Here is a 24372-nt window from a genome sequence, read left to right as displayed (position 1 = left end):
AGACACGCACCGACGGAACCCCTTGGGAAACAGCAGTGATAGTCCTCACCGTCGTAAGGGTTTCCTCTGGGGACAACCTGCCCTGGGCACCACATGAGGGAGCAGACCGGCTTCTCTTCCTCTGCCCCCACACCATTCACTCATGAAGGCAGCTCAGGTGTTCTCATGCCCTGCCTGCCTGCCTGCCTGCCTGGCTCATCCGTGAGCTGTGCCCACCTCCAGGGCAGGACTCCACCTTCTCCTCTCTGTGTACCGTGAATCTGCACACAGTGGGCTTTCAGAACCTTAGGAGACTTGAGCCATTCCCACTGGAGCCAGAACCCTCCCCAGGAAGGAAAACAGCTGTGGAGTCATTTTGGCCCCAGCACTGGTTCCCAAACCCTGGCGGCTCCTACAGCCTCTACGGTGTGAAGAGGGAGGTCCCTTTTGACAGAGCTTTCCGGCTGTCAGATCTAAGCTGTTGTTTCCCTGTCAGCTGTGTCTCTTCCGTTGCAGCCAGGTGGGCCACGCTGCTCCAAAGGAGCTCACAAGCTGAGTTGCAAGGGAGGTATTGAGAGGACAGGGATGGCTACAACGTGCTGCAAACTGAGTGAGGGTCCCCACAATCCTCAGCAAAGGTCTGTGGTGTGCAAGTGGGGAGTAGAGGGCCCCCAAGTTCCAAAGGAAGGGAGGTACTCGGGAGCTAAAGCCCTTGGCTGCTGTGGTAGCAGCTGCAGATGGCAGCTCGTCCACAGTGCACTTCGAATGAGGTCATATGAGCGGGACTCTGGAAATGGCTCCGAAATCCAGAGAAAGGGGTCAGGGTATGTGGGAATCCGGCGGGGGTGGGGGGTGGATGAAGGAAGGTGTCCTTCCTCTCTCCAGTGCAATTTGGTTTGGTGAGTCTCAAAGCTACCAGATGGCACTTCCCAAGTCAGGCCCCCGCAGGAATCAGGGTGGGCTGCGTGCCTCGGCCCCTGCCACAGGGACAAGCCACACCAGTGGCCTCCCTGAGCTCAAATGGCCGGATCTGGGGGTTCTGTCTGGGTGCACACCTCCTTGCTGTGGCCAAGTTCCCCCCTTCTCTGAGCACCAGCTTCATCCTCTCGAAGGAGGACATCGATTGCTACCTTGGCACGTTACTCTCTTCATCCTGTGAAGACTCATTAGGCTTATCCTACAATTACTAGCTGGCCCGAAGAGATATCTCCTGAATCCAGATTAAGCTGGAGTCTCCCAGGCTCATCTGGCATGTCTTCCCTGAAGTCTGCCAAAACCCACACCCTTGCATTTCCAGGGACTCCCCTTAGCCAGCTGGGCAGAAAACCCAGCATGCTTCAAACAAGCTGACAGACAAGCGGGAGAGGACTCACGGGCAGACGGCCTCCCTCAGGTCTCGGGTGGAGCTCTGGGACCACAGCAGCAACGGGCCATCCCAGCCCCTGGGCTCAGCAGCGCCCTCATTCTCAGGCCGGCGGCTCTGCCCTGAGGGGAGCAGGAAGGTCACCAACTGCCGCAGGCGGACCTCAAGCCCCTCCCACTGCTGGAGCCTGACCTCCCCCGGCCCCACCCCTTCCCCTACCCCAGCAGGACGAGAGCTCGTCTTCCCCTGGCTTCCAACGTGAGGCCCGGCCCTGGGCCCCGATTGGGCACTGCCCCAGTCCGGAGCCAATCACAGTGGCCAGGGAGGTGGAACGCACCGATTGGCCAGGGCCAGGTCATGTGACCATGCTCCCCAGGAAACTCAGATATTACCAAGATTCCCTAACAAAACAATGAACAAAATTATCCAGTAAACGCAAACCGTACTTTTTAATGAGGCCAATGTCACAGAAAAAAAAAAAAAAAGCTTCACAATGAACTGCTCAAGGAAGCTACTAAATAAACTTTCAGAAAAGTTAAGTCTTTTTTTTTTTTTTTTTTAATAGGGTGACGGAGAGCTATACCTTTCCCATCTATGTGAATTTAGGTTTAAACTAGATTTCCCTTGGCTATTATATAAGACAAAAAACCCCACATCACCCCCTTTCACTCCCCCCACCCCCAAAAAGTGTTTTAGTCTATTGAGTTTTTGTGTCCTCAGTTGTGTCTGATTCACGGCAACTCACGAACTCTACACAGCCAGGCTCTTCCGTCCATGGAATTCAGGGCAATTTTTTTCTGTCACAATAAATGCCCACCCTGGGTGATCCAAAGGCAAGGGCTCAGAGGCTCCTGAGAGAATAACTCCTTTCAGCTGAGCACAGAGCTGGCTCCTCACTGGGATGCCTGTGGCCTGGGGCTCCCAGAGGGAACAGCAGCACTCGCCCCACCGTGTGGTCACTGCTGCAAGTGCAGGCTGCTCCTCACTCCCCCTTGACAGTGTCCCTGAGGGCAGAACAGTGTGAATCTACTCAAGGTGGAAATGCAAACTCCGATGCAACCAAACTTCCCACAAGGTCTCCAAAACCACTCAGGAACAGGGAATTGGAAACTGCAGGGCATGACATGAATGGAGATGGAGACTTGACACCTTACACCGAGTTCACTTCCAGTTATCCCTAGACAAAGTTTCCATGAAAACTTGTCAACTCTAGTAATTTTCTAGTAGAGTCTTTAGGGTTTTCTATGTAGAGGATCATGTCATCTGCAAACAGTGAGAGTTTTACTTCTTCTTTTCCTATCTGTATTCCTTTTATTTCTTTTTCAGCTCTGATTGCTGTGGCCAAAACTTCCAAAACTATGTTGAATAGTAGTGGTGAAAGTGGGCATCCTTGCCTTGTTCCTGACTTTAGGGGAAATGCTTTCAATTTTTCACCATTGAGGATAATGTTTGCTGTGGGTTTGTCATATATAGCTTTTATTATGTTGAGATATGTTCCTTCTATTCCTGCTTTCTGGAGGGTTTTAATCATAAATGGATGCTGAATTTTGTCAAAGGCTTTTTCTGCATCTATTGAGATAACCATATGGTTTTTTTCTTTCAATTTGTTAATGTGGTGTATTACATTGATTGATTTGCGGATGTTAAAAAAACCTTGCATTCCTGGGATAAAGCCCACTTGGTCATGATGTATGATCTTTTTAATATGATGTTGGATTCTGTTTGCTAGAATTTTATTAAGGATTTTTGCATCTATGTTCATCAGTGATATTGGCCTGTAGTTTTCCTTTTTTGTGACATCTTTGTCTAGTTTTGGAATTAGGGTGATGGTGGCCTCATAGAATGAGTTTGGAAGTTTACCATCTTCTGCAATTTTCTGGAAGAGTTTGAGCAGGATAGGTGTTAGCTCTTCTCTAAATTTTTGGTAGAATTCCGCTGTGAAGCCGTCTGGTCCTGGGCTTTTGTTTGCTGGAAGTTTTCTGATTACACTTTCGATTTCCGTGCTTGTGATGGGTCTGTTAAGATCTTCTATTTCTTCCTGGTTCAGTTTTGGAAAGTTATACTTTTCTAAGAATTTGTCCATTTCTTCCAAGTTGTCCATTTTATTGGCATATAGCTGTTGGTAGTAGTCTCTTATGATCCTTTGTATTTCTGTGGAATCTGTTGTGAATAGAACTGCCATATGACCCAGCAATCCCACTGCTGGGCATATACACCGAGGAAACCAGAATTGAAAGAGACGCGTGTACCCCAATGTTCATCGCAGCACTGTTTACAATAGCCAGGACATGGAAGCAACCTAGATGTCCATCAGCAGATGAATGGATAAGGAAGCTGTGGTACATATACACAATGGAATATTACTCAGCCATTAAAAAAATACATTTGAACCGGTTCTACTGAGATGGATGAAACTGGAGCCCATTATACAGAGTGAAGTAAGCCAGAAAGAAAAACAACAATACAGTATACTAATGCATATATATGGAATCTGAAAGATGGTAACGATAACCCTATATGCGGGACAGAATGAGAGACACAGATGCATGGAACAATTTTATGGACTCTGAGGGAGAAGGTGAGGGTGGGTCGTTCTGGGAGAATGGCATTGAGACATGTGTATTGTCATATGTGAAACAGAGCACCATTCCATGTTCGATGCATGTGACAAGGGCTCGGGGCCGGGGCAGTGGGATGATCCAGAGGGATGGGAGGGGGAGGGAGGTGGGTGGGGGGTTCGGGAAGGGGAACACATGTAAACCCATGGCTGATTCTTGTCAATGTATGGCAAAAACTATTACAATATTGTAAAGTAATTAGCCCCCAAGTAAAATAAATAAATTTATAAAAAAAAAAAAAAAAGAAAACTTGTCACAAATCTAGAAGAACAATGAGCAGAAACCGGACACGTGCTTTGAGTCTTCACACACAAAACTAAAAGGCAGTCCACAAAACAACCCAGAGAATACAGTGGACTTTGCAAAATCAAAGATATCTACCGTGGGAAAGACCTCATTACAAAAGCAAAAGACAGGTCATACATCGCGAGACGAATGAGTGGAAACACAAAGCTTCTCAAGGACGTGTCTCCAAACAGACAAAGAACACCAACACAACAAGCCTGTGAAAACTAGGGAAAGGTCTGAAGGGACGCCAGACTGAGGAAGACACACACAGAGTATCCCGGATGATGTCCAGCACTGAGGGCCTGAAGAAACAACAGTCTAGTTGCACTCCCTCAGGCCTGTGTGACCCTGGATGAGGCCTCTGTTTCCCGGTGGCTCTGAGAGATGGACAGGGAGGAAGGGGAAGAGAAATCACTTGCACTTCTAATACTCACCGCAAAGTCTTCCAATGAGAAGGGAATTATCACCCCCACTGACAATGCCATTCACTGAAGTGATACCCACGAGTCCATCTAACCCAGAAGGGAAGGAAGGACCTGTTCTCACAAAACGGCGAGAGATGGAAGAAAGAAGATCAAGCCCACACCAATCACTGGAAAGAGAAGCTGTGCTCAGGGCTTGAAAGAATTCCTATTGGGAAAATGATGTCACAGCCCCACAAGGCAATCCACAGCTTCGATGCTATTCCTCCCAAAATGCCAATGCATGTTCGCACCGAACAAAGAATTGCAAAAGGGGTTACGGAAACAGAAAAGAGCCTAAATTGTCAATACAATCCGACGAAAAAGCCCCGATACGGACGTCCAAGGTTGTGTGAAAGGAAATTAGACGACCAAACTAGGATCCTCAGGAGAGTATCGGAGAAGGCGATGGCGACCCACTCCAGTACTCTTGCCTGGAAAATGCCCTGGACGGAGGAGCCTGGTAGGCTGCAGGCCATGGGGTCGCGCAGAGTCAGACACGACTGAAGTGACTTAGCCGCAGCGGCAGCAGCAGGACAGTATGCTATTGGGAATACAACAACACACACAGATCCAGATCGATGGAATAAAGTTGAGGGTCCAGAAACAAACCCCGGCATCCAAGGTCAACTCATCTCTGACACAGAAGGGGAGAATATCCAAATGGGAACAAGAAAGCCTCTTCAATCAATGTCCATGGGAAAACCAGACAGCTACATCTGAAGAACGCTATTGGTTTTGATCTCACACCACCTCAATATCGGGGAAAAACCTCACCCTAAAGACTGATGTCATGAGATAGCTAGAAAGAAGCGTAGGTCAAAGGCTCCTTAACATCAGAGTCTCCTTGCCATTTGCTGGGCGGAGGTAGAAATGGGTCTCTTCAAGTAAGGGAAAGAGGGAAACCAAGTACACCAATGGGTTTCCATCCAATGGAACCTCTTCACAACAGAGAAGCTAAGCATTCACAAATGCAAAAGATAGGAAACGGAACATGAGAGACTCCTTGCAAGTGGTGTATCTGAGAAGGGGTTCATATGGAAAGAGACGAAGAATGCACAGCACTCAGATTCCAAGAAACACCACCACCACCCTTGACCCTTCCCCCATGACCAACTCCGACCTAAAGCCTTTCTCTCCCTCTAACCTATCCCTAAAACATAACCCTCATCTAATCATATACATGTGCATTCCTAGCATCCATCCATCCACACACGAGAGAGAAAGAGGAAGACACAGACTGAATCGAGAAAGGAAAAGAGAGGGACACAGCCAGAGAGAGACACGGAACCAAAGAGAGGAAAGGAGTCGATGGTCCAGACTTTTCATCAATCTGTCTCGAAGGTAGAAGCAATGACAGCGCCCATCCACCCCAGAAGGGGGAAACGGACGGAAGGTTTGGAGAGGAAAAGACAAGAACGCAGGGAGCCATTAGAAGCTCAGCCACCCGCAGAAGCCGAGCTGGGACACTTGAACAGAATCTCAATGGAAACAGAGGACCAGAAAGTTGGCTACTCTTTTCTATCAGAGAGGGAGACCTTCGAGTCTTCCTTTCGGTCCTCCAACTTGCATGCGGGGTCTCAAAACAGTCAGGAGGGGGAGTGCCTTTTCCTGGGTACCACGGCGCATCCAGGCCTCGTTCTGCCCCATTCTGTGCTGTGTCAGCCCTGGATGGAGTCTTTCTTTCTGAAGTCTCAGCGCACAAGCTCCACGTGATATCAGCCCCAGGTGGAAAGGCATGGAGCTGCTCGTAGGCCGACAGACCTAGGAAACAGATGGGAGAATGACCCCCACTCTGCAGATGGAGAGACCGGGGAAACCCTGAGGGGCATATGCTTGTCCAGGGCCACACCACTTATGAGAAGAAGGAGCCTGGTCTGAGAGCAGCGGGGTCCTCGGAGCTCAGGCCCTGGCTGCACCCAGGCCTCCCCAGGGCTGTGGGCTGGGCTGTGTGGCTGTCACTGTGCCTGCACATGGCCTAAGGGGGGTGGTCGAGCAGTCAGAAACCCAGAGATTCCCTTGCGAAGTTTTGGGGAAGGGACCTCAGCACGAACCCCAGGAAATGATGTCACCTGCCGGCAACAGAACCCAACAGAACCCGCAACCCGGGTATCCAGGCCTCCAGAGCGGAGAGGAGCCCCCAGCCAGATCACTTGCTGCCAGGATGTTCTGCTGTTTGCCCCTGCCCAGAGGCCGGGGCCTCAGGAGAGCTCACAGGCAGTGTGCGTGGGCACCCTGTCGACGTTGGCTCAGGGCACCCCCGAGAGGCCTCTGGCCCTTTGCCCGGAGAAACAGAAAGGTAACACGGGGAGCCCCAGGCGGGGCCGGGCCACCTCTCCCATGCCACCCGGAAACACCGGGTCCTTTGCCTGTGTGTGTGGATGCGGGTTTCTCGGGGTGTGTCTCCCTCAAGGAAGCCCAGGCGGATGTGGGGTCAGAAGCCTGCGGACAAGTTGTGTCCACACCCCAGGGGAGAGCAGGCTGGGTGGGATGGGGAGAGTGCGGGCAGCGCCGGCCGCCCAGGCTGACCTCACACCCTCAGGTGGGTCTCTTTCCTCCCGGGTGGGGATCTGAGCAGACACACGTCTCTGACCCTTCTGGGAAGAGAAGTTCGAGCAGGCAGAAGCAGCGGCTCCACTGGCCAGGCCCAGCTCGGAAAACTCCCAGCACGGCTGGCTGACGGTCACTGTCGTTGCAGAGCTTCCCACGTGATGAGGCCGAGGACGGGGACACCCCGTCCACCTCCCGGAGGGAGGGGTCGGAGCACCACCCCCCCGCCCGTGAGGCCCAGTGCAGGCTCCAGGTGAGCGTGCCCACGGAGGCATCAGCCCCACCGGGGGCGAAGCGGAGGCGGGGAAGGCCTGCTGCCGAGACACCGCCCAGGATACACCCGGCGGCCCAGTCTGAGGCTGCCACGGAGCTCAGCACACCCGGCTCCGACCCAGAGTCCCGAGAACCCCGGCCTCTGAGGCAGCAGGAGGACCTGGAGCCCAGCACGCCAGAGCACAGAGGTGAGGACGCTGGGGCTGGTGCACGGGAGTGTGTGTGGAGGGGGTGCTGAGGTACACACGGATGAGTCCCCGAAAGATGCTGCTGGGCCTGCAGCAAGCGCTGGCCTCACACCCCCACCCCCATCTTGCACACTTCAGTCCCAAAAGACATCCGACCCTGGGTATTCTTTGGGAATCTCTTGGAAGCTTTCTGTCCCGGGATACGCACATGCCAAGGCTGGCCTGTGGGCAAACTTTGCTTCTCCCCCAGCTCTAGCACTGGCCTCCAACTGGAACCAGGCTCTACTTCCCAGACCTGTCCCTACAGAGGTGGTGGCTCCAGGTGCAGGACCCAGGGATCCACCGAGGCCAGATGGAGAACCGAGACTTGCCCTCGCAGAGACACCAGGCCAGCTGGGTACTGGCCAGCACACCGGGCAGATCGGATCTCCGTGCCTGCAGGGCCCCCAGCCCCAGGCACTGATGTCCCACCCCCTCAGCCAGAACCTCCACCTCCACGTGCACCTGTACCTGCTCGGGCTTTGGCAGGAGAACCCGAGGCAGAGGAGGAGTCACCGCCTCGGCAGGGAGAGCCTGCCCTGGCTCCCGCGCAACACCCAGACGCCGACGATGACTCACTCGCCCCTGCAGGAAGAACGAGCCCCCGCTCTGGGCAGAGACCCAGAGCCCTTGCCGGAAACACCACGTCCAGGGGAGCGGTCGGCTCTGCAGCCTCCATCCCTGTCTGCTCACCGTGGACGCCGGCAACTCGGTCTGCCCCCAGGGGACATGGAGTTCCTTTCCCCTGAACTGCTTTGCATTTGGTTTGTTTCCACCTTTCTGGTGATGTTTTATTTTGTGTATGGTTTCCTGTATTTCTCTTGGTTAAGTTGGGATTAGTAAACTTTTTCATCATTGTTGCAATTTGGGAACACTGTTGTGTAACTCTGGTGATACTGTGTTACCATCCCACTTTGTAGTTTCAGACCCGTTCGATCTTTATGCCCCACCCCCCAACAAAGCCTGGATTCAAGGCAAGCACGCCCTGTTCATCCCTCCCCCCGATCCTGAACACAATTTCATCTTTTCTTTCTGCATTCCTTCCTATATTCTTGGTGTCCCCAATCAATGACTCTCAGTGAAATGACTGAAGGAGTTTTTTTCGGACTCTCCACCTACTGTAAGACTCCATTGGAGAGTTCTCATTTGTATGTCATTTGAACTAGCCTTTGATAGCTGAAAGGACGGTGTACGTCCTTTCAAGATATCATGTGCCAAACGAAGCCCTTTTGGCAAATGCCATCATTATCTCCAGGCAGGCATTGCTGTTTGAAGGGTGACATCTCAGCCAGAAGGCAGAGGCTGAGCTCCTCTTGTTGCACCAGCTCCCAAAAGAAGCCAAGAAAGGGAGCTGGAACAACAAACCACCCCAACGCCCAGGAAAGCGTTCTTCACGACAGAAGGCTAGAAAATGACCCAACAACCTTGTGGCCCAGAACCCCTCTAAAAAATCACTGTTCCATAAAAAAGAGAAACACATGGGAAGTTCCAAGGAGAGGCAATGCCCATGGCCAGTGTACTTTAGAGACGGCCTGACCGCTCCGGGGAAGACACGCACCGACGGAACCCCTTGGGAAACAGCAGTGATAGTCCTCACCGTCGTAAGGGTTTCCTCTGGGGACAACCTGCCCTGGGCACCACATGAGGGAGCAGACCGGCTTCTCTTCCTCTGCCCCCACACCATTCACTCATGAAGGCAGCTCAGGTGTTCTCATGCCCTGCCTGCCTGCCTGCCTGCCTGGCTCATCCGTGAGCTGTGCCCACCTCCAGGGCAGGACTCCACCTTCTCCTCTCTGTGTACCGTGAATCTGCACACAGTGGGCTTTCAGAACCTTAGGAGACTTGAGCCATTCCCACTGGAGCCAGAACCCTCCCCAGGAAGGAAAACAGCTGTGGAGTCATTTTGGCCCCAGCACTGGTTCCCAAACCCTGGCGGCTCCTACAGCCTCTACGGTGTGAAGAGGGAGGTCCCTTTTGACAGAGCTTTCCGGCTGTCAGATCTAAGCTGTTGTTTCCCTGTCAGCTGTGTCTCTTCCGTTGCAGCCAGGTGGGCCACGCTGCTCCAAAGGAGCTCACAAGCTGAGTTGCAAGGGAGGTATTGAGAGGACAGGGATGGCTACAACGTGCTGCAAACTGAGTGAGGGTCCCCACAATCCTCAGCAAAGGTCTGTGGTGTGCAAGTGGGGAGTAGAGGGCCCCCAAGTTCCAAAGGAAGGGAGGTACTCGGGAGCTAAAGCCCTTGGCTGCTGTGGTAGCAGCTGCAGATGGCAGCTCGTCCACAGTGCACTTCGAATGAGGTCATATGAGCGGGACTCTGGAAATGGCTCCGAAATCCAGAGAAAGGGGTCAGGGTATGTGGGAATCCGGCGGGGGTGGGGGGTGGATGAAGGAAGGTGTCCTTCCTCTCTCCAGTGCAATTTGGTTTGGTGAGTCTCAAAGCTACCAGATGGCACTTCCCAAGTCAGGCCCCCGCAGGAATCAGGGTGGGCTGCGTGCCTCGGCCCCTGCCACAGGGACAAGCCACACCACTGGCCTCCCTGAGCTCAAATGGCCGGATCTGGGGGTTCTGTCTGGGTGCACACCTCCTTGCTGTGGCCAAGTTCCCCCCTTCTCTGAGCACCAGCTTCATCCTCTCGAAGGAGGACATCGATTGCTACCTTGGCACGTTACTCTCTTCATCCTGTGAAGACTCATTAGGCTTATCCTACAATTACTAGCTGGCCCGAAGAGATATCTCCTGAATCCAGATTAAGCTGGAGTCTCCCAGGCTCATCTGGCATGTCTTCCCTGAAGTCTGCCAAAACCCACACCCTTGCATTTCCAGGGACTCCCCTTAGCCAGCTGGGCAGAAAACCCAGCATGCTTCAAACAAGCTGACAGACAAGCGGGAGAGGACTCACGGGCAGACGGCCTCCCTCAGGTCTCGGGTGGAGCTCTGGGACCACAGCAGCAACGGGCCATCCCAGCCCCTGGGCTCAGCAGCGCCCTCATTCTCAGGCCGGCGGCTCTGCCCTGAGGGGAGCAGGAAGGTCACCAACTGCCGCAGGCGGACCTCAAGCCCCTCCCACTGCTGGAGCCTGACCTCCCCCGGCCCCACCCCTTCCCCTACCCCAGCAGGACGAGAGCTCGTCTTCCCCTGGCTTCCAACGTGAGGCCCGGCCCTGGGCCCCGATTGGGCACTGCCCCAGTCCGGAGCCAATCACAGTGGCCAGGGAGGTGGAACGCACCGATTGGCCAGGGCCAGGTCATGTGACCATGCTCCCCAGGAAACTCAGATATTACCAAGATTCCCTAACAAAACAATGAACAAAATTATCCAGTAAACGCAAACCGTACTTTTTAATGAGGCCAATGTCACAGAAAAAAAAAAAAAAAGCTTCACAATGAACTGCTCAAGGAAGCTACTAAATAAACTTTCAGAAAAGTTAAGTCTTTTTTTTTTTTTTTTTTTAATAGGGTGACGGAGAGCTATACCTTTCCCATCTATGTGAATTTAGGTTTAAACTAGATTTCCCTTGGCTATTATATAAGACAAAAAACCCCACATCACCCCCTTTCACTCCCCCCACCCCCAAAAAGTGTTTTAGTCTATTGAGTTTTTGTGTCCTCAGTTGTGTCTGATTCACGGCAACTCACGAACTCTACACAGCCAGGCTCTTCCGTCCATGGAATTCAGGGCAATTTTTTTCTGTCACAATAAATGCCCACCCTGGGTGATCCAAAGGCAAGGGCTCAGAGGCTCCTGAGAGAATAACTCCTTTCAGCTGAGCACAGAGCTGGCTCCTCACTGGGATGCCTGTGGCCTGGGGCTCCCAGAGGGAACAGCAGCACTCGCCCCACCGTGTGGTCACTGCTGCAAGTGCAGGCTGCTCCTCACTCCCCCTTGACAGTGTCCCTGAGGGCAGAACAGTGTGAATCTACTCAAGGTGGAAATGCAAACTCCGATGCAACCAAACTTCCCACAAGGTCTCCAAAACCACTCAGGAACAGGGAATTGGAAACTGCAGGGCATGACATGAATGGAGATGGAGACTTGACACCTTACACCGAGTTCACTTCCAGTTATCCCTAGACAAAGTTTCCATGAAAACTTGTCAACTCTAGTAATTTTCTAGTAGAGTCTTTAGGGTTTTCTATGTAGAGGATCATGTCATCTGCAAACAGTGAGAGTTTTACTTCTTCTTTTCCTATCTGTATTCCTTTTATTTCTTTTTCAGCTCTGATTGCTGTGGCCAAAACTTCCAAAACTATGTTGAATAGTAGTGGTGAAAGTGGGCATCCTTGCCTTGTTCCTGACTTTAGGGGAAATGCTTTCAATTTTTCACCATTGAGGATAATGTTTGCTGTGGGTTTGTCATATATAGCTTTTATTATGTTGAGATATGTTCCTTCTATTCCTGCTTTCTGGAGGGTTTTAATCATAAATGGATGCTGAATTTTGTCAAAGGCTTTTTCTGCATCTATTGAGATAACCATATGGTTTTTTTCTTTCAATTTGTTAATGTGGTGTATTACATTGATTGATTTGCGGATGTTAAAAAAACCTTGCATTCCTGGGATAAAGCCCACTTGGTCATGATGTATGATCTTTTTAATATGATGTTGGATTCTGTTTGCTAGAATTTTATTAAGGATTTTTGCATCTATGTTCATCAGTGATATTGGCCTGTAGTTTTCCTTTTTTGTGACATCTTTGTCTAGTTTTGGAATTAGGGTGATGGTGGCCTCATAGAATGAGTTTGGAAGTTTACCATCTTCTGCAATTTTCTGGAAGAGTTTGAGCAGGATAGGTGTTAGCTCTTCTCTAAATTTTTGGTAGAATTCCGCTGTGAAGCCGTCTGGTCCTGGGCTTTTGTTTGCTGGAAGTTTTCTGATTACACTTTCGATTTCCGTGCTTGTGATGGGTCTGTTAAGATCTTCTATTTCTTCCTGGTTCAGTTTTGGAAAGTTATACTTTTCTAAGAATTTGTCCATTTCTTCCAAGTTGTCCATTTTATTGGCATATAGCTGTTGGTAGTAGTCTCTTATGATCCTTTGTATTTCTGTGGAATCTGTTGTGAATAGAACTGCCATATGACCCAGCAATCCCACTGCTGGGCATATACACCGAGGAAACCAGAATTGAAAGAGACGCGTGTACCCCAATGTTCATCGCAGCACTGTTTACAATAGCCAGGACATGGAAGCAACCTAGATGTCCATCAGCAGATGAATGGATAAGGAAGCTGTGGTACATATACACAATGGAATATTACTCAGCCATTAAAAAAAATACATTTGAACCGGTTCTACTGAGATGGATGAAACTGGAGCCCATTATACAGAGTGAAGTAAGCCAGAAAGAAAAACAACAATACAGTATACTAATGCATATATATGGAATCTGAAAGATGGTAACGATAACCCTATATGCGGGACAGAATGAGAGACACAGATGCATGGAACAATTTTATGGACTCTGAGGGAGAAGGTGAGGGTGGGTCGTTCTGGGAGAATGGCATTGAGACATGTGTATTGTCATATGTGAAACAGAGCACCATTCCATGTTCGATGCATGTGACAAGGGCTCGGGGCTGGGGCAGTGGGATGATCCAGAGGGATGGGAGGGGGAGGGAGGTGGGTGGGGGGTTCGGGAAGGGGAACACATGTAAACCCATGGCTGATTCTTGTCAATGTATGGCAAAAACTATTACAATATTGTAAAGTAATTAGCCCCCAAGTAAAATAAATAAATTTATAAAAAAAAAAAAAAAAAGAAAACTTGTCACAAATCTAGAAGAACAATGAGCAGAAACCGGACACGTGCTTTGAGTCTTCACACACAAAACTAAAAGGCAGTCCACAAAACAACCCAGAGAATACAGTGGACTTTGCAAAATCAAAGATATCTACCGTGGGAAAGACCTCATTACAAAAGCAAAAGACAGGTCATACATCGCGAGACGAATGAGTGGAAACACAAAGCTTCTCAAGGACGTGTCTCCAAACAGACAAAGAACACCAACACAACAAGCCTGTGAAAACTAGGGAAAGGTCTGAAGGGACGCCAGACTGAGGAAGACACACACAGAGTATCCCGGATGATGTCCAGCACTGAGGGCCTGAAGAAACAACAGTCTAGTTGCACTCCCTCAGGCCTGTGTGACCCTGGATGAGGCCTCTGTTTCCCGGTGGCTCTGAGAGATGGACAGGGAGGAAGGGGAAGAGAAATCACTTGCACTTCTAATACTCACCGCAAAGTCTTCCAATGAGAAGGGAATTATCACCCCCACTGACAATGCCATTCACTGAAGTGATACCCACGAGTCCATCTAACCCAGAAGGGAAGGAAGGACCTGTTCTCACAAAACGGCGAGAGATGGAAGAAAGAAGATCAAGCCCACACCAATCACTGGAAAGAGAAGCTGTGCTCAGGGCTTGAAAGAATTCCTATTGGGAAAATGATGTCACAGCCCCACAAGGCAATCCACAGCTTCGATGCTATTCCTCCCAAAATGCCAATGCATGTTCGCACCGAACAAAGAATTGCAAAAGGGGTTACGGAAACAGAAAAGAGCCTAAATTGTCAATACAATCCGACGAAAAAGCCCCGATACGGACGTCCAAGGTTGTGTGAAAGGAAATTAGACGACCAAACTAGGATCCTCAGGAGAGTATCGGAGAAGGCGATGGCGACCCACTCCAGTACTCTTGCCTGGAAAATGCCCTGGACGGAGGAGCCTGGTAGGCTGCAGGCCATGGGGTCGCGCAGAGTCAGACACGACTGAAGTGACTTAGCCGCAGCGGCAGCAGCAGGACAGTATGCTATTGGGAATACAACAACACACACAGATCCAGATCGATGGAATAAAGTTGAGGGTCCAGAAACAAACCCCGGCATCCAAGGTCAACTCATCTCTGACACAGAAGGGGAGAATATCCAAATGGGAACAAGAAAGCCTCTTCAATCAATGTCCATGGGAAAACCAGACAGCTACATCTGAAGAACGCTATTGGTTTTGATCTCACACCACCTCAATATCGGGGAAAAACCTCACCCTAAAGACTGATGTCATGAGATAGCTAGAAAGAAGCGTAGGTCAAAGGCTCCTTAACATCAGAGTCTCCTTGCCATTTGCTGGGCGGAGGTAGAAATGGGTCTCTTCAAGTAAGGGAAAGAGGGAAACCAAGTACACCAATGGGTTTCCATCCAATGGAACCTCTTCACAACAGAGAAGCTAAGCATTCACAAATGCAAAAGATAGGAAACGGAACATGAGAGACTCCTTGCAAGTGGTGTATCTGAGAAGGGGTTCATATGGAAAGAGACGAAGAATGCACAGCACTCAGATTCCAAGAAACACCACCACCACCCTTGACCCTTCCCCCATGACCAACTCCGACCTAAAGCCTTTCTCTCCCTCTAACCTATCCCTAAAACATAACCCTCATCTAATCATATACATGTGCATTCCTAGCATCCATCCATCCACACACGAGAGAGAAAGAGGAAGACACAGACTGAATCGAGAAAGGAAAAGAGAGGGACACAGCCAGAGAGAGACACGGAACCAAAGAGAGGAAAGGAGTCGATGGTCCAGACTTTTCATCAATCTGTCTCGAAGGTAGAAGCAATGACAGCGCCCATCCACCCCAGAAGGGGGAAACGGACGGAAGGTTTGGAGAGGAAAAGACAAGAACGCAGGGAGCCATTAGAAGCTCAGCCACCCGCAGAAGCCGAGCTGGGACACTTGAACAGAATCTCAATGGAAACAGAGGACCAGAAAGTTGGCTACTCTTTTCTATCAGAGAGGGAGACCTTCGAGTCTTCCTTTCGGTCCTCCAACTTGCATGCGGGGTCTCAAAACAGTCAGGAGGGGGAGTGCCTTTTCCTGGGTACCACGGCGCATCCAGGCCTCGTTCTGCCCCATTCTGTGCTGTGTCAGCCCTGGATGGAGTCTTTCTTTCTGAAGTCTCAGCGCACAAGCTCCACGTGATATCAGCCCCAGGTGGAAAGGCATGGAGCTGCTCGTAGGCCGACAGACCTAGGAAACAGATGGGAGAATGACCCCCACTCTGCAGATGGAGAGACCGGGGAAACCCTGAGGGGCATATGCTTGTCCAGGGCCACACCACTTATGAGAAGAAGGAGCCTGGTCTGAGAGCAGCGGGCTCCTCGGAGCTCAGGCCCTGGCTGCACCCAGGCCTCCCCAGGGCTGTGGGCTGGGCTGTGTGGCTGTCACTGTGCCTGCACATGGCCTAAGGGGGGTGGTCGAGCAGTCAGAAACCCAGAGATTCCCTTGCGAAGTTTTGGGGAAGGGACCTCAGCACGAACCCCAGGAAATGATGTCACCTGCCGGCAACAGAACCCAACAGAACCCGCAACCCGGGTATCCAGGCCTCCAGAGCGGAGAGGAGCCCCCAGCCAGATCACTTGCTGCCAGGATGTTCTGCTGTTTGCCCCTGCCCAGAGGCCGGGGCCTCAGGAGAGCTCACAGGCAGTGTGCGTGGGCACCCTGTCGACGTTGGCTCAGGGCACCCCCGAGAGGCCTCTGGCCCTTTGCCCGGAGAAACAGAAAGGTAACACGGGGAGCCCCAGGCGGGGCCGGGCCACCTCTCCCATGCCACCCGGAAACACCGGGTCCTTTGCCTGTGTGTGTGGATGCGGGTTTCTCGGGGTGTGTCTCCCTCAAGGAAGCCCAGGCGGATGTGGGGTCAGAAGCCTGCGGACAAGTTGTGTCCACACCCCAGGGGAGAGCAGGCTGGGTGGGATGGGGAGAGTGCGGGCAGCGCCGGCCGCCCAGGCTGACCTCACACCCTCAGGTGGGTCTCTTTCCTCCCGGGTGGGGATCTGAGCAGACACACGTCTCTGACCCTTCTGGGAAGAGAAGTTCGAGCAGGCAGAAGCAGCGGCTCCACTGGCCAGGCCCAGCTCGGAAAACTCCCAGCACGGCTGGCTGACGGTCACTGTCGTTGCAGAGCTTCCCACGTGATGAGGCCGAGGACGGGGACACCCCGTCCACCTCCCGGAGGGAGGGGTCGGAGCACCACCCCCCCGCCCGTGAGGCCCAGTGCAGGCTCCAGGTGAGCGTGCCCACGGAGGCATCAGCCCCACCGGGGGCGAAGCGGAGGCGGGGAAGGCCTGCTGCCGAGACACCGCCCAGGATACACCCGGCGGCCCAGTCTGAGGCTGCCACGGAGCTCAGCACACCCGGCTCCGACCCAGAGTCCCGAGAACCCCGGCCTCTGAGGCAGCAGGAGGACCTGGAGCCCAGCACGCCAGAGCACAGAGGTGAGGACGCTGGGGCTGGTGCACGGGAGTGTGTGGGGAGGGGGTGCTGAGGTACACACGGATGAGTCCCCGAAAGATGCTGCTGGGCCTGCAGCAAGCGCTGGCCTCACACCCCCACCCCCATCTTGCACACTTCAGTCCCAAAAGACATCCGACCCTGGGTATTCTTTGGGAATCTCTTGGAAGCTTTCTGTCCCGGGATACGCACATGCCAAGGCTGGCCTGTGGGCAAACTTTGCTTCTCCCCCAGCTCTAGCACTGGCCTCCAACTGGAACCAGGCTCTACTTCCCAGACCTGTCCCTACAGAGGTGGTGGCTCCAGGTGCAGGACCCAGGGATCCACCGAGGCCAGATGGAGAACCGAGACTTGCCCTCGCAGAGACACCAGGCCAGCTGGGTACTGGCCAGCACACCGGGCAGATCGGATCTCCGTGCCTGCAGGGCCCCCAGCCCCAGGCACTGATGTCCCACCCCCTCAGCCAGAACCTCCACCTCCACGTGCACCTGTACCTGCTCGGGCTTTGGCAGGAGAACCCGAGGCAGAGGAGGAGTCACCGCCTCGGCAGGGAGAGCCTGCCCTGGCTCCCGCGCAACACCCAGACGCCGACGATGACTCACTCGCCCCTGCAGGAAGAACGAGCCCCCGCTCTGGGCAGAGACCCAGAGCCCTTGCCGGAAACACCACGTCCAGGGGAGCGGTCGGCTCTGCAGCCTCCATCCCTGTCTGCTCACCGTGGACGCCGGCAACTCGGTCTGCCCCCAGGGGACATGGAGTTCCTTTCCCCTGAACTGCTTTGCATTTGGTTTGTTTCCACCTTTCTGGTGATGTTTTATTTTGTGTATGGTTTCCTGTATTTCTCTTGGTTAAGTTGGGATTAGTAAACTTTTTCATCATTGTTGCAATTTGGGAACACTGTTGTGTAACTCTGGTGATACTGTGTTACCATCCCACTTTGTAGTTTCAGACCCGTTCGATCTTTATGCCCCACCCCCCAACAAAGCCTGGATTCAAGGCAAGCACGCCCTGTTCATCCCTCCCCCCGATCCTGAACACAATTTCATCTTTTCTTTCTGCATTCCTTCCTATATTCTTGGTGTCCCCAATCAATGACTCTCAGTGAAATGACTGAAGGAGTTTTTTTCGGACTCTCCACCTACTGTAAGACTCCATTGGAGAGTTCTCATTTGTATGTCATTTGAACTAGCCTTTGATAGCTGAAAGGACGGTGTACGTCCTTTCAAGATATCATGTGCCAAACGAAGCCCTTTTGGCAAATGCCATCATTATCTCCAGGCAGGCATTGCTGTTTGAAGGGTGACATCTCAGCCAGAAGGCAGAGGCTGAGCTCCTCTTGTTGCACCAGCTCCCAAAAGAAGCCAAGAAAGGGAGCTGGAACAACAAACCACCCCAACGCCCAGGAAAGCGTTCTTCACGACAGAAGGCTAGAAAATGACCCAACAACCTTGTGGCCCAGAACCCCTCTAAAAAATCACTGTTCCATAAAAAAGAGAAACACATGGGAAGTTCCAAGGAGAGGCAATGCCCATGGCCAGTGTACTTTAGAGACGGCCTGACCGCTCCGGGGAAGACACGCACCGACGGAACCCCTTGGGAAACAGCAGTGATAGTCCTCACCGTCGTAAGGGTTTCCTCTGGGGACAACCTGCCCTGGGCACCACATGAGGGAGCAGACCGGCTTCTCTTCCTCTGCCCCCACACCATTCACTCATGAAGGCAGCTCAGGTGTTCTCATGCCCTGCCTGCCTGCCTGCCTGCCTGGCTCATCCGTGAGCTGTGCCCACCTCCAGGGCAGGACTCCACCTTCTCCTCTCTGTGTACCGTGAATCTGCACACAGTGGGCTTTCAGAACCTTAGGAGACTTGAGCCATTCCCACTGGAGCCAGAACCCTCCCCAGGAAGGAAAACAGCTGTGGAGTCATTTTGGCCCCAGCACTGGTTCCCAAACCCTGGCGGCTCCTACAGCCTCTACGGTGTGAAGAGGGAGGTCCCTTTTGACAGAGCTTTCCGGCTGTCAGATCTAAGCTGTTGTTTCCCTGTCAGCTGTGTCTCTTCCGTTGCAGCCAGGTGGGCCACGCTGCTCCAAAGGAGCTCACAAGCTGAGTTGCAAGGGAGGTATTGAGAGGACAGGGATGGCTACAACGTGCTGCAAACTGAGTGAGGGTCCCCACAATCCTCAGCAAAGGTCTGTGGTGTGCAAGTGGGGAGTAGAGGGCCCCCAAGTTCCAAAGGAAGGGAGGTACTCGGGAGCTAAAGCCCTTGGCTGCTGTGGTAGCACCTGCACATGGCAGCTCGTCCACAGTGCACTTCGAATGAGGTCATATGAGCGGGACTCTGGAAATGGCTCCGAAATCCAGAGAAAGGGGTCAGGGTATGTGGGAATCCGGCGGGGGTGGGGGGTGGATGAAGGAAGGTGTCCTTCCTCTCTCCAGTGCAATTTGGTTTGGTGAGTCTCAAAGCTACCAGATGGCACTTCCCAAGTCAGGCCCCCGCAGGAATCAGGGTGGGCTGCGTGCCTCGGCCCCTGCCACAGGGACAAGCCACACCAGTGGCCTCCCTGAGCTCAAATGGCCGGATCTGGGGGTTCTGTCTGGGTGCACACCTCCTTGCTGTGGCCAAGTTCCCCCCTTCTCTGAGCACCAGCTTCATCCTCTCGAAGGAGGACATCGATTGCTACCTTGGCACGTTACTCTCTTCATCCTGTGAAGACTCATTAGGCTTATCCTACAATTACTAGCTGGCCCGAAGAGATATCTCCTGAATCCAGATTAAGCTGGAGTCTCCCAGGCTCATCTGGCATGTCTTCCCTGAAGTCTGCCAAAACCCACACCCTTGCATTTCCAGGGACTCCCCTTAGCCAGCTGGGCAGAAAACCCAGCATGCTTCAAACAAGCTGACAGACAAGCGGGAGAGGACTCACGGGCAGACGGCCTCCCTCAGGTCTCGGGTGGAGCTCTGGGACCACAGCAGCAACGGGCCATCCCAGCCCCTGGGCTCAGCAGCGCCCTCATTCTCAGGCCGGCGGCTCTGCCCTGAGGGGAGCAGGAAGGTCACCAACTGCCGCAGGCGGACCTCAAGCCCCTCCCACTGCTGGAGCCTGACCTCCCCCGGCCCCACCCCTTCCCCTACCCCAGCAGGACGAGAGCTCGTCTTCCCCTGGCTTCCAACGTGAGGCCCGGCCCTGGGCCCCGATTGGGCACTGCCCCAGTCCGGAGCCAATCACAGTGGCCAGGGAGGTGGAACGCACCGATTGGCCAGGGCCAGGTCATGTGACCATGCTCCCCAGGAAACTCAAATATTACCAAGATTCCCTAACAAACCAATGAACAAAATTATCCAGTAAACGCAAACCGTACTTTTTAATGAGGCCAATGTCACAGAAAAAAAAAAAATGCTTCACAATGAACTGCTCAAGGAAGCTACTAAATAAACTTTCAGAAAAGTTAAGTCGTTTTTTTTTTTTTTTTAATAGGGTGACGGAGAGCTATACCTTTCCCATCTATGTGAATTTAGGTTTAAACTAGATTTCCCTTGGCTATTATATAAGACAAAAAACCCCACATCACCCCCTTTCACTCCCCCCACCCCCAAAAAGTGTTTTAGTCTATTGAGTTTTTGTGTCCTCAGTTGTGTCTGATTCACGGCAACTCACGAACTCTACACAGCCAGGCTCTTCCGTCCATGGAATTCAGGGCAATTTTTTTCTGTCACAATAAATGCCCACCCTGGGTGATCCAAAGGCAAGGGCTCAGAGGCTCCTGAGAGAATAACTCCTTTCAGCTGAGCACAGAGCTGGCTCCTCACTGGGATGCCTGTGGCCTGGGGCTCCCAGAGGGAACAGCAGCACTCGCCCCACCGTGTGGTCACTGCTGCAAGTGCAGGCTGCTCCTCACTCCCCCTTGACAGTGTCCCTGAGGGCAGAACAGTGTGAATCTACTCAAGGTGGAAATGCAAACTCCGATGCAACCAAACTTCCCACAAGGTCTCCAAAACCACTCAGGAACAGGGAATTGGAAACTGCAGGGCATGACATGAATGGAGATGGAGACTTGACACCTTACACCGAGTTCACTTCCAGTTATCCCTAGACAAAGTTTCCATGAAAACTTGTCACAAATCTAGAAGAACAATGAGCAGAAACCGGACACGTGCTTTGAGTCTTCACACACAAAACTAAAAGGCAGTCCACAAAACAACCCAGAGAATACAGTGGACTTTGCAAAATCAAAGATATCTACCGTGGGAAAGACCTCATTACAAAAGCAAAAGACAGGTCATACATCGCGAGACGAATGAGTGGAAACACAAAGCTTCTCAAGGACGTGTCTCCAAACAGACAAAGAACACCAACACAACAAGCCTGTGAAAACTAGGGAAAGGTCTGAAGGGACGCCAGACTGAGGAAGACACACACAGAGTATCCCGGATGATGTCCAGCACTGAGGGCCTGAAGAAACAACAGTCTAGTTGCACTCCCTCAGGCCTGTGTGACCCTGGATGAGGCCTCTGTTTCCCGGTGGCTCTGAGAGATGGACAGGGAGGAAGGGGAAGAGAAATCACTTGCACTTCTAATACTCACCGCAAAGTCTTCCAATGAGAAGGGAATTATCACCCCCACTGACAATGCCATTCACTGAAGTGATACCCACGAGTCCATCTAACCCAGAAGGGAAGGAAGGACCTGTTCTCACAAAACGGTGAGAGATGGAAGAAAGAAGATCAAGCCCACACCAATCACTGGAAAGAGAAGCTGTGCTCAGGGCTTGAAAGAATTCCTATTGGGAAAATGATGTCACAGCCCCACAAGGCAATCCACAGCTTCGATGCTATTCCTCCCAAAATGCCAATGCATGTTCGCACCGAACAAAGAATTGCAAAAGGGGTTACGGAAACAGAAAAGAGCCTAAATTGTCAATACAATCCGACGAAAAAGCCCCGATACGGACGTCCAAGGTTGTGTGAAAGGAAATTAGACGACCAAACTAGGATCCTCAGGAGAGTATCGGAGAAGGCGATGGCGACCCACTCCAGTACTCTTGCCTGGAAAATGCCCTGGACGGAGGAGCCTGGTAGGCTGCAGGCCATGGGGTCGCGCAGAGTCAGACACGACTGAAGTGACTTAGCCGCAGCGGCAGCAGCAGGACAGTATGCTATTGGGAATACAACAACACACACAGATCCAGATCGATGGAATAAAGTTGAGGGTCCAGAAACAAACCCCGGCATCCAAGGTCAACTCATCTCTGACACAGAAGGGGAGAATATCCAAATGGGAACAAGAAAGCCTCTTCAATCAATGTCCATGGGAAAACCAGACAGCTACATCTGAAGAACGCTATTGGTTTTGATCTCACACCACCTCAATATCGGGGAAAAACCTCACCCTAAAGACTGATGTCATGAGATAGCTAGAAAGAAGCGTAGGTCAAAGGCTCCTTAACATCAGAGTCTCCTTGCCATTTGCTGGGCGGAGGTAGAAATGGGTCTCTTCAAGTAAGGGAAAGAGGGAAACCAAGTACACCAATGGGTTTCCATCCAATGGAACCTCTTCACAACAGAGAAGCTAAGCATTCACAAATGCAAAAGATAGGAAACGGAACATGAGAGACTCCTTGCAAGTGGTGTATCTGAGAAGGGGTTCATATGGAAAGAGACGAAGAATGCACAGCACTCAGATTCCAAGAAACACCACCACCACCCTTGACCCTTCCCCCATGACCAACTCCGACCTAAAGCCTTTCTCTCCCTCTAACCTATCCCTAAAACATAACCCTCATCTAATCATATACATGTGCATTCCTAGCATCCATCCATCCACACACGAGAGAGAAAGAGGAAGACACAGACTGAATCGAGAAAGGAAAAGAGAGGGACACAGCCAGAGAGAGACACGGAACCAAAGAGAGGAAAGGAGTCGATGGTCCAGACTTTTCATCAATCTGTCTCGAAGGTAGAAGCAATGACAGCGCCCATCCACCCCAGAAGGGGGAAACGGACGGAAGGTTTGGAGAGGAAAAGACAAGAACGCAGGGAGCCATTAGAAGCTCAGCCACCCGCAGAAGCCGAGCTGGGACACTTGAACAGAATCTCAATGGAAACAGAGGACCAGAAAGTTGGCTACTCTTTTCTATCAGAGAGGGAGACCTTCGAGTCTTCCTTTCGGTCCTCCAACTTGCATGCGGGGTCTCAAAACAGTCAGGAGGGGGAGTGCCTTTTCCTGGGTACCACGGCGCATCCAGGCCTCGTTCTGCCCCATTCTGTGCTGTGTCAGCCCTGGATGGAGTCTTTCTTTCTGAAGTCTCAGCGCACAAGCTCCACGTGATATCAGCCCCAGGTGGAAAGGCATGGAGCTGCTCGTAGGCCGACAGACCTAGGAAACAGATGGGAGAATGACCCCCACTCTGCAGATGGAGAGACCGGGGAAACCCTGAGGGGCATATGCTTGTCCAGGGCCACACCACTTATGAGAAGAAGGAGCCTGGTCTGAGAGCAGCGGGGTCCTCGGAGCTCAGGCCCTGGCTGCACCCAGGCCTCCCCAGGGCTGTGGGCTGGGCTGTGTGGCTGTCACTGTGCCTGCACATGGCCTAAGGGGGGTGGTCGAGCAGTCAGAAACCCAGAGATTCCCTTGCGAAGTTTTGGGGAAGGGACCTCAGCACGAACCCCAGGAAATGATGTCACCTGCCGGCAACAGAACCCAACAGAACCCGCAACCCGGGTATCCAGGCCTCCAGAGCGGAGAGGAGCCCCCAGCCAGATCACTTGCTGCCAGGATGTTCTGCTGTTTGCCCCTGCCCAGAGGCCGGGGCCTCAGGAGAGCTCACAGGCAGTGTGCGTGGGCACCCTGTCGACGTTGGCTCAGGGCACCCCCGAGAGGCCTCTGGCCCTTTGCCCGGAGAAACAGAAAGGTAACACGGGGAGCCCCAGGCGGGGCCAGGCCACCTCTCCCATGCCACCCGGAAACAGCGGGTCCTTTGCCTGTGTGTGTGGATGCGGGTTTCTCGGGGTGTGTCTCCCTCAAGGAAGCCCAGGCGGATGTGGGGTCAGAAGCCTGCGGACAAGTTGTGTCCACACCCCAGGGGAGAGCAGGCTGGGTGGGATGGGGAGAGTGCGGGCAGCGCCGGCCGCCCAGGCTGACCTCACACCCTCAGGTGGGTCTCTTTCCTCCCGGGTGGGGATCTGAGCAGACACACGTCTCTGACCCTTCTGGGAAGAGAAGTTCGAGCAGGCAGAAGCAGCGGCTCCACTGGCCAGGCCCAGCTCGGAAAACTCCCAGCACGGCTGGCTGACGGTCACTGTCGTTGCAGAGCTTCCCACGTGATGAGG

The 24372-nt window shown here is 52.5% G+C and overlaps 2 protein-coding genes across 2 annotated transcripts; both read left to right on the top strand.

Annotated features, from left to right (window-relative positions):
- Window positions 1-3050: 3050 nt before the first annotated feature.
- LOC145513752 (uncharacterized) lies at window positions 3051-8623 on the top strand. The gene is made up of 3 exons (XM_081510732.1): window positions 3051-3062; window positions 7408-7720; window positions 7971-8623. The coding sequence occupies exons 1-3, from the start codon at window positions 3051-3053 to the stop codon at window positions 8597-8599; spliced, it is 954 nt and encodes a 317-aa protein (XP_081366858.1). The 3' UTR covers window positions 8600-8623.
- A 7525-nt stretch (window positions 8624-16148) lies between these two features.
- LOC145514042 (uncharacterized) lies at window positions 16149-17933 on the top strand. The gene is made up of 3 exons (XM_081511126.1): window positions 16149-16318; window positions 16718-17030; window positions 17281-17933. The coding sequence occupies exons 1-3, from the start codon at window positions 16184-16186 to the stop codon at window positions 17907-17909; spliced, it is 1077 nt and encodes a 358-aa protein (XP_081367252.1). The 5' UTR covers window positions 16149-16183; the 3' UTR covers window positions 17910-17933.
- Window positions 17934-24372: the final 6439 nt, after the last annotated feature.

This window comes from Giraffa tippelskirchi, chromosome 7, assembly GCF_054371585.1.
Source record: "Giraffa tippelskirchi isolate mGirTip1 chromosome 7, T2T-mGirTip1v1.2.pri, whole genome shotgun sequence".
Taxonomy (NCBI): domain Eukaryota; kingdom Metazoa; phylum Chordata; class Mammalia; order Artiodactyla; family Giraffidae; genus Giraffa; species Giraffa tippelskirchi.
The sequence above is the reverse complement of the archived record's forward strand: the minus strand, read 5'-3'. Positions and strand labels throughout refer to the sequence as shown.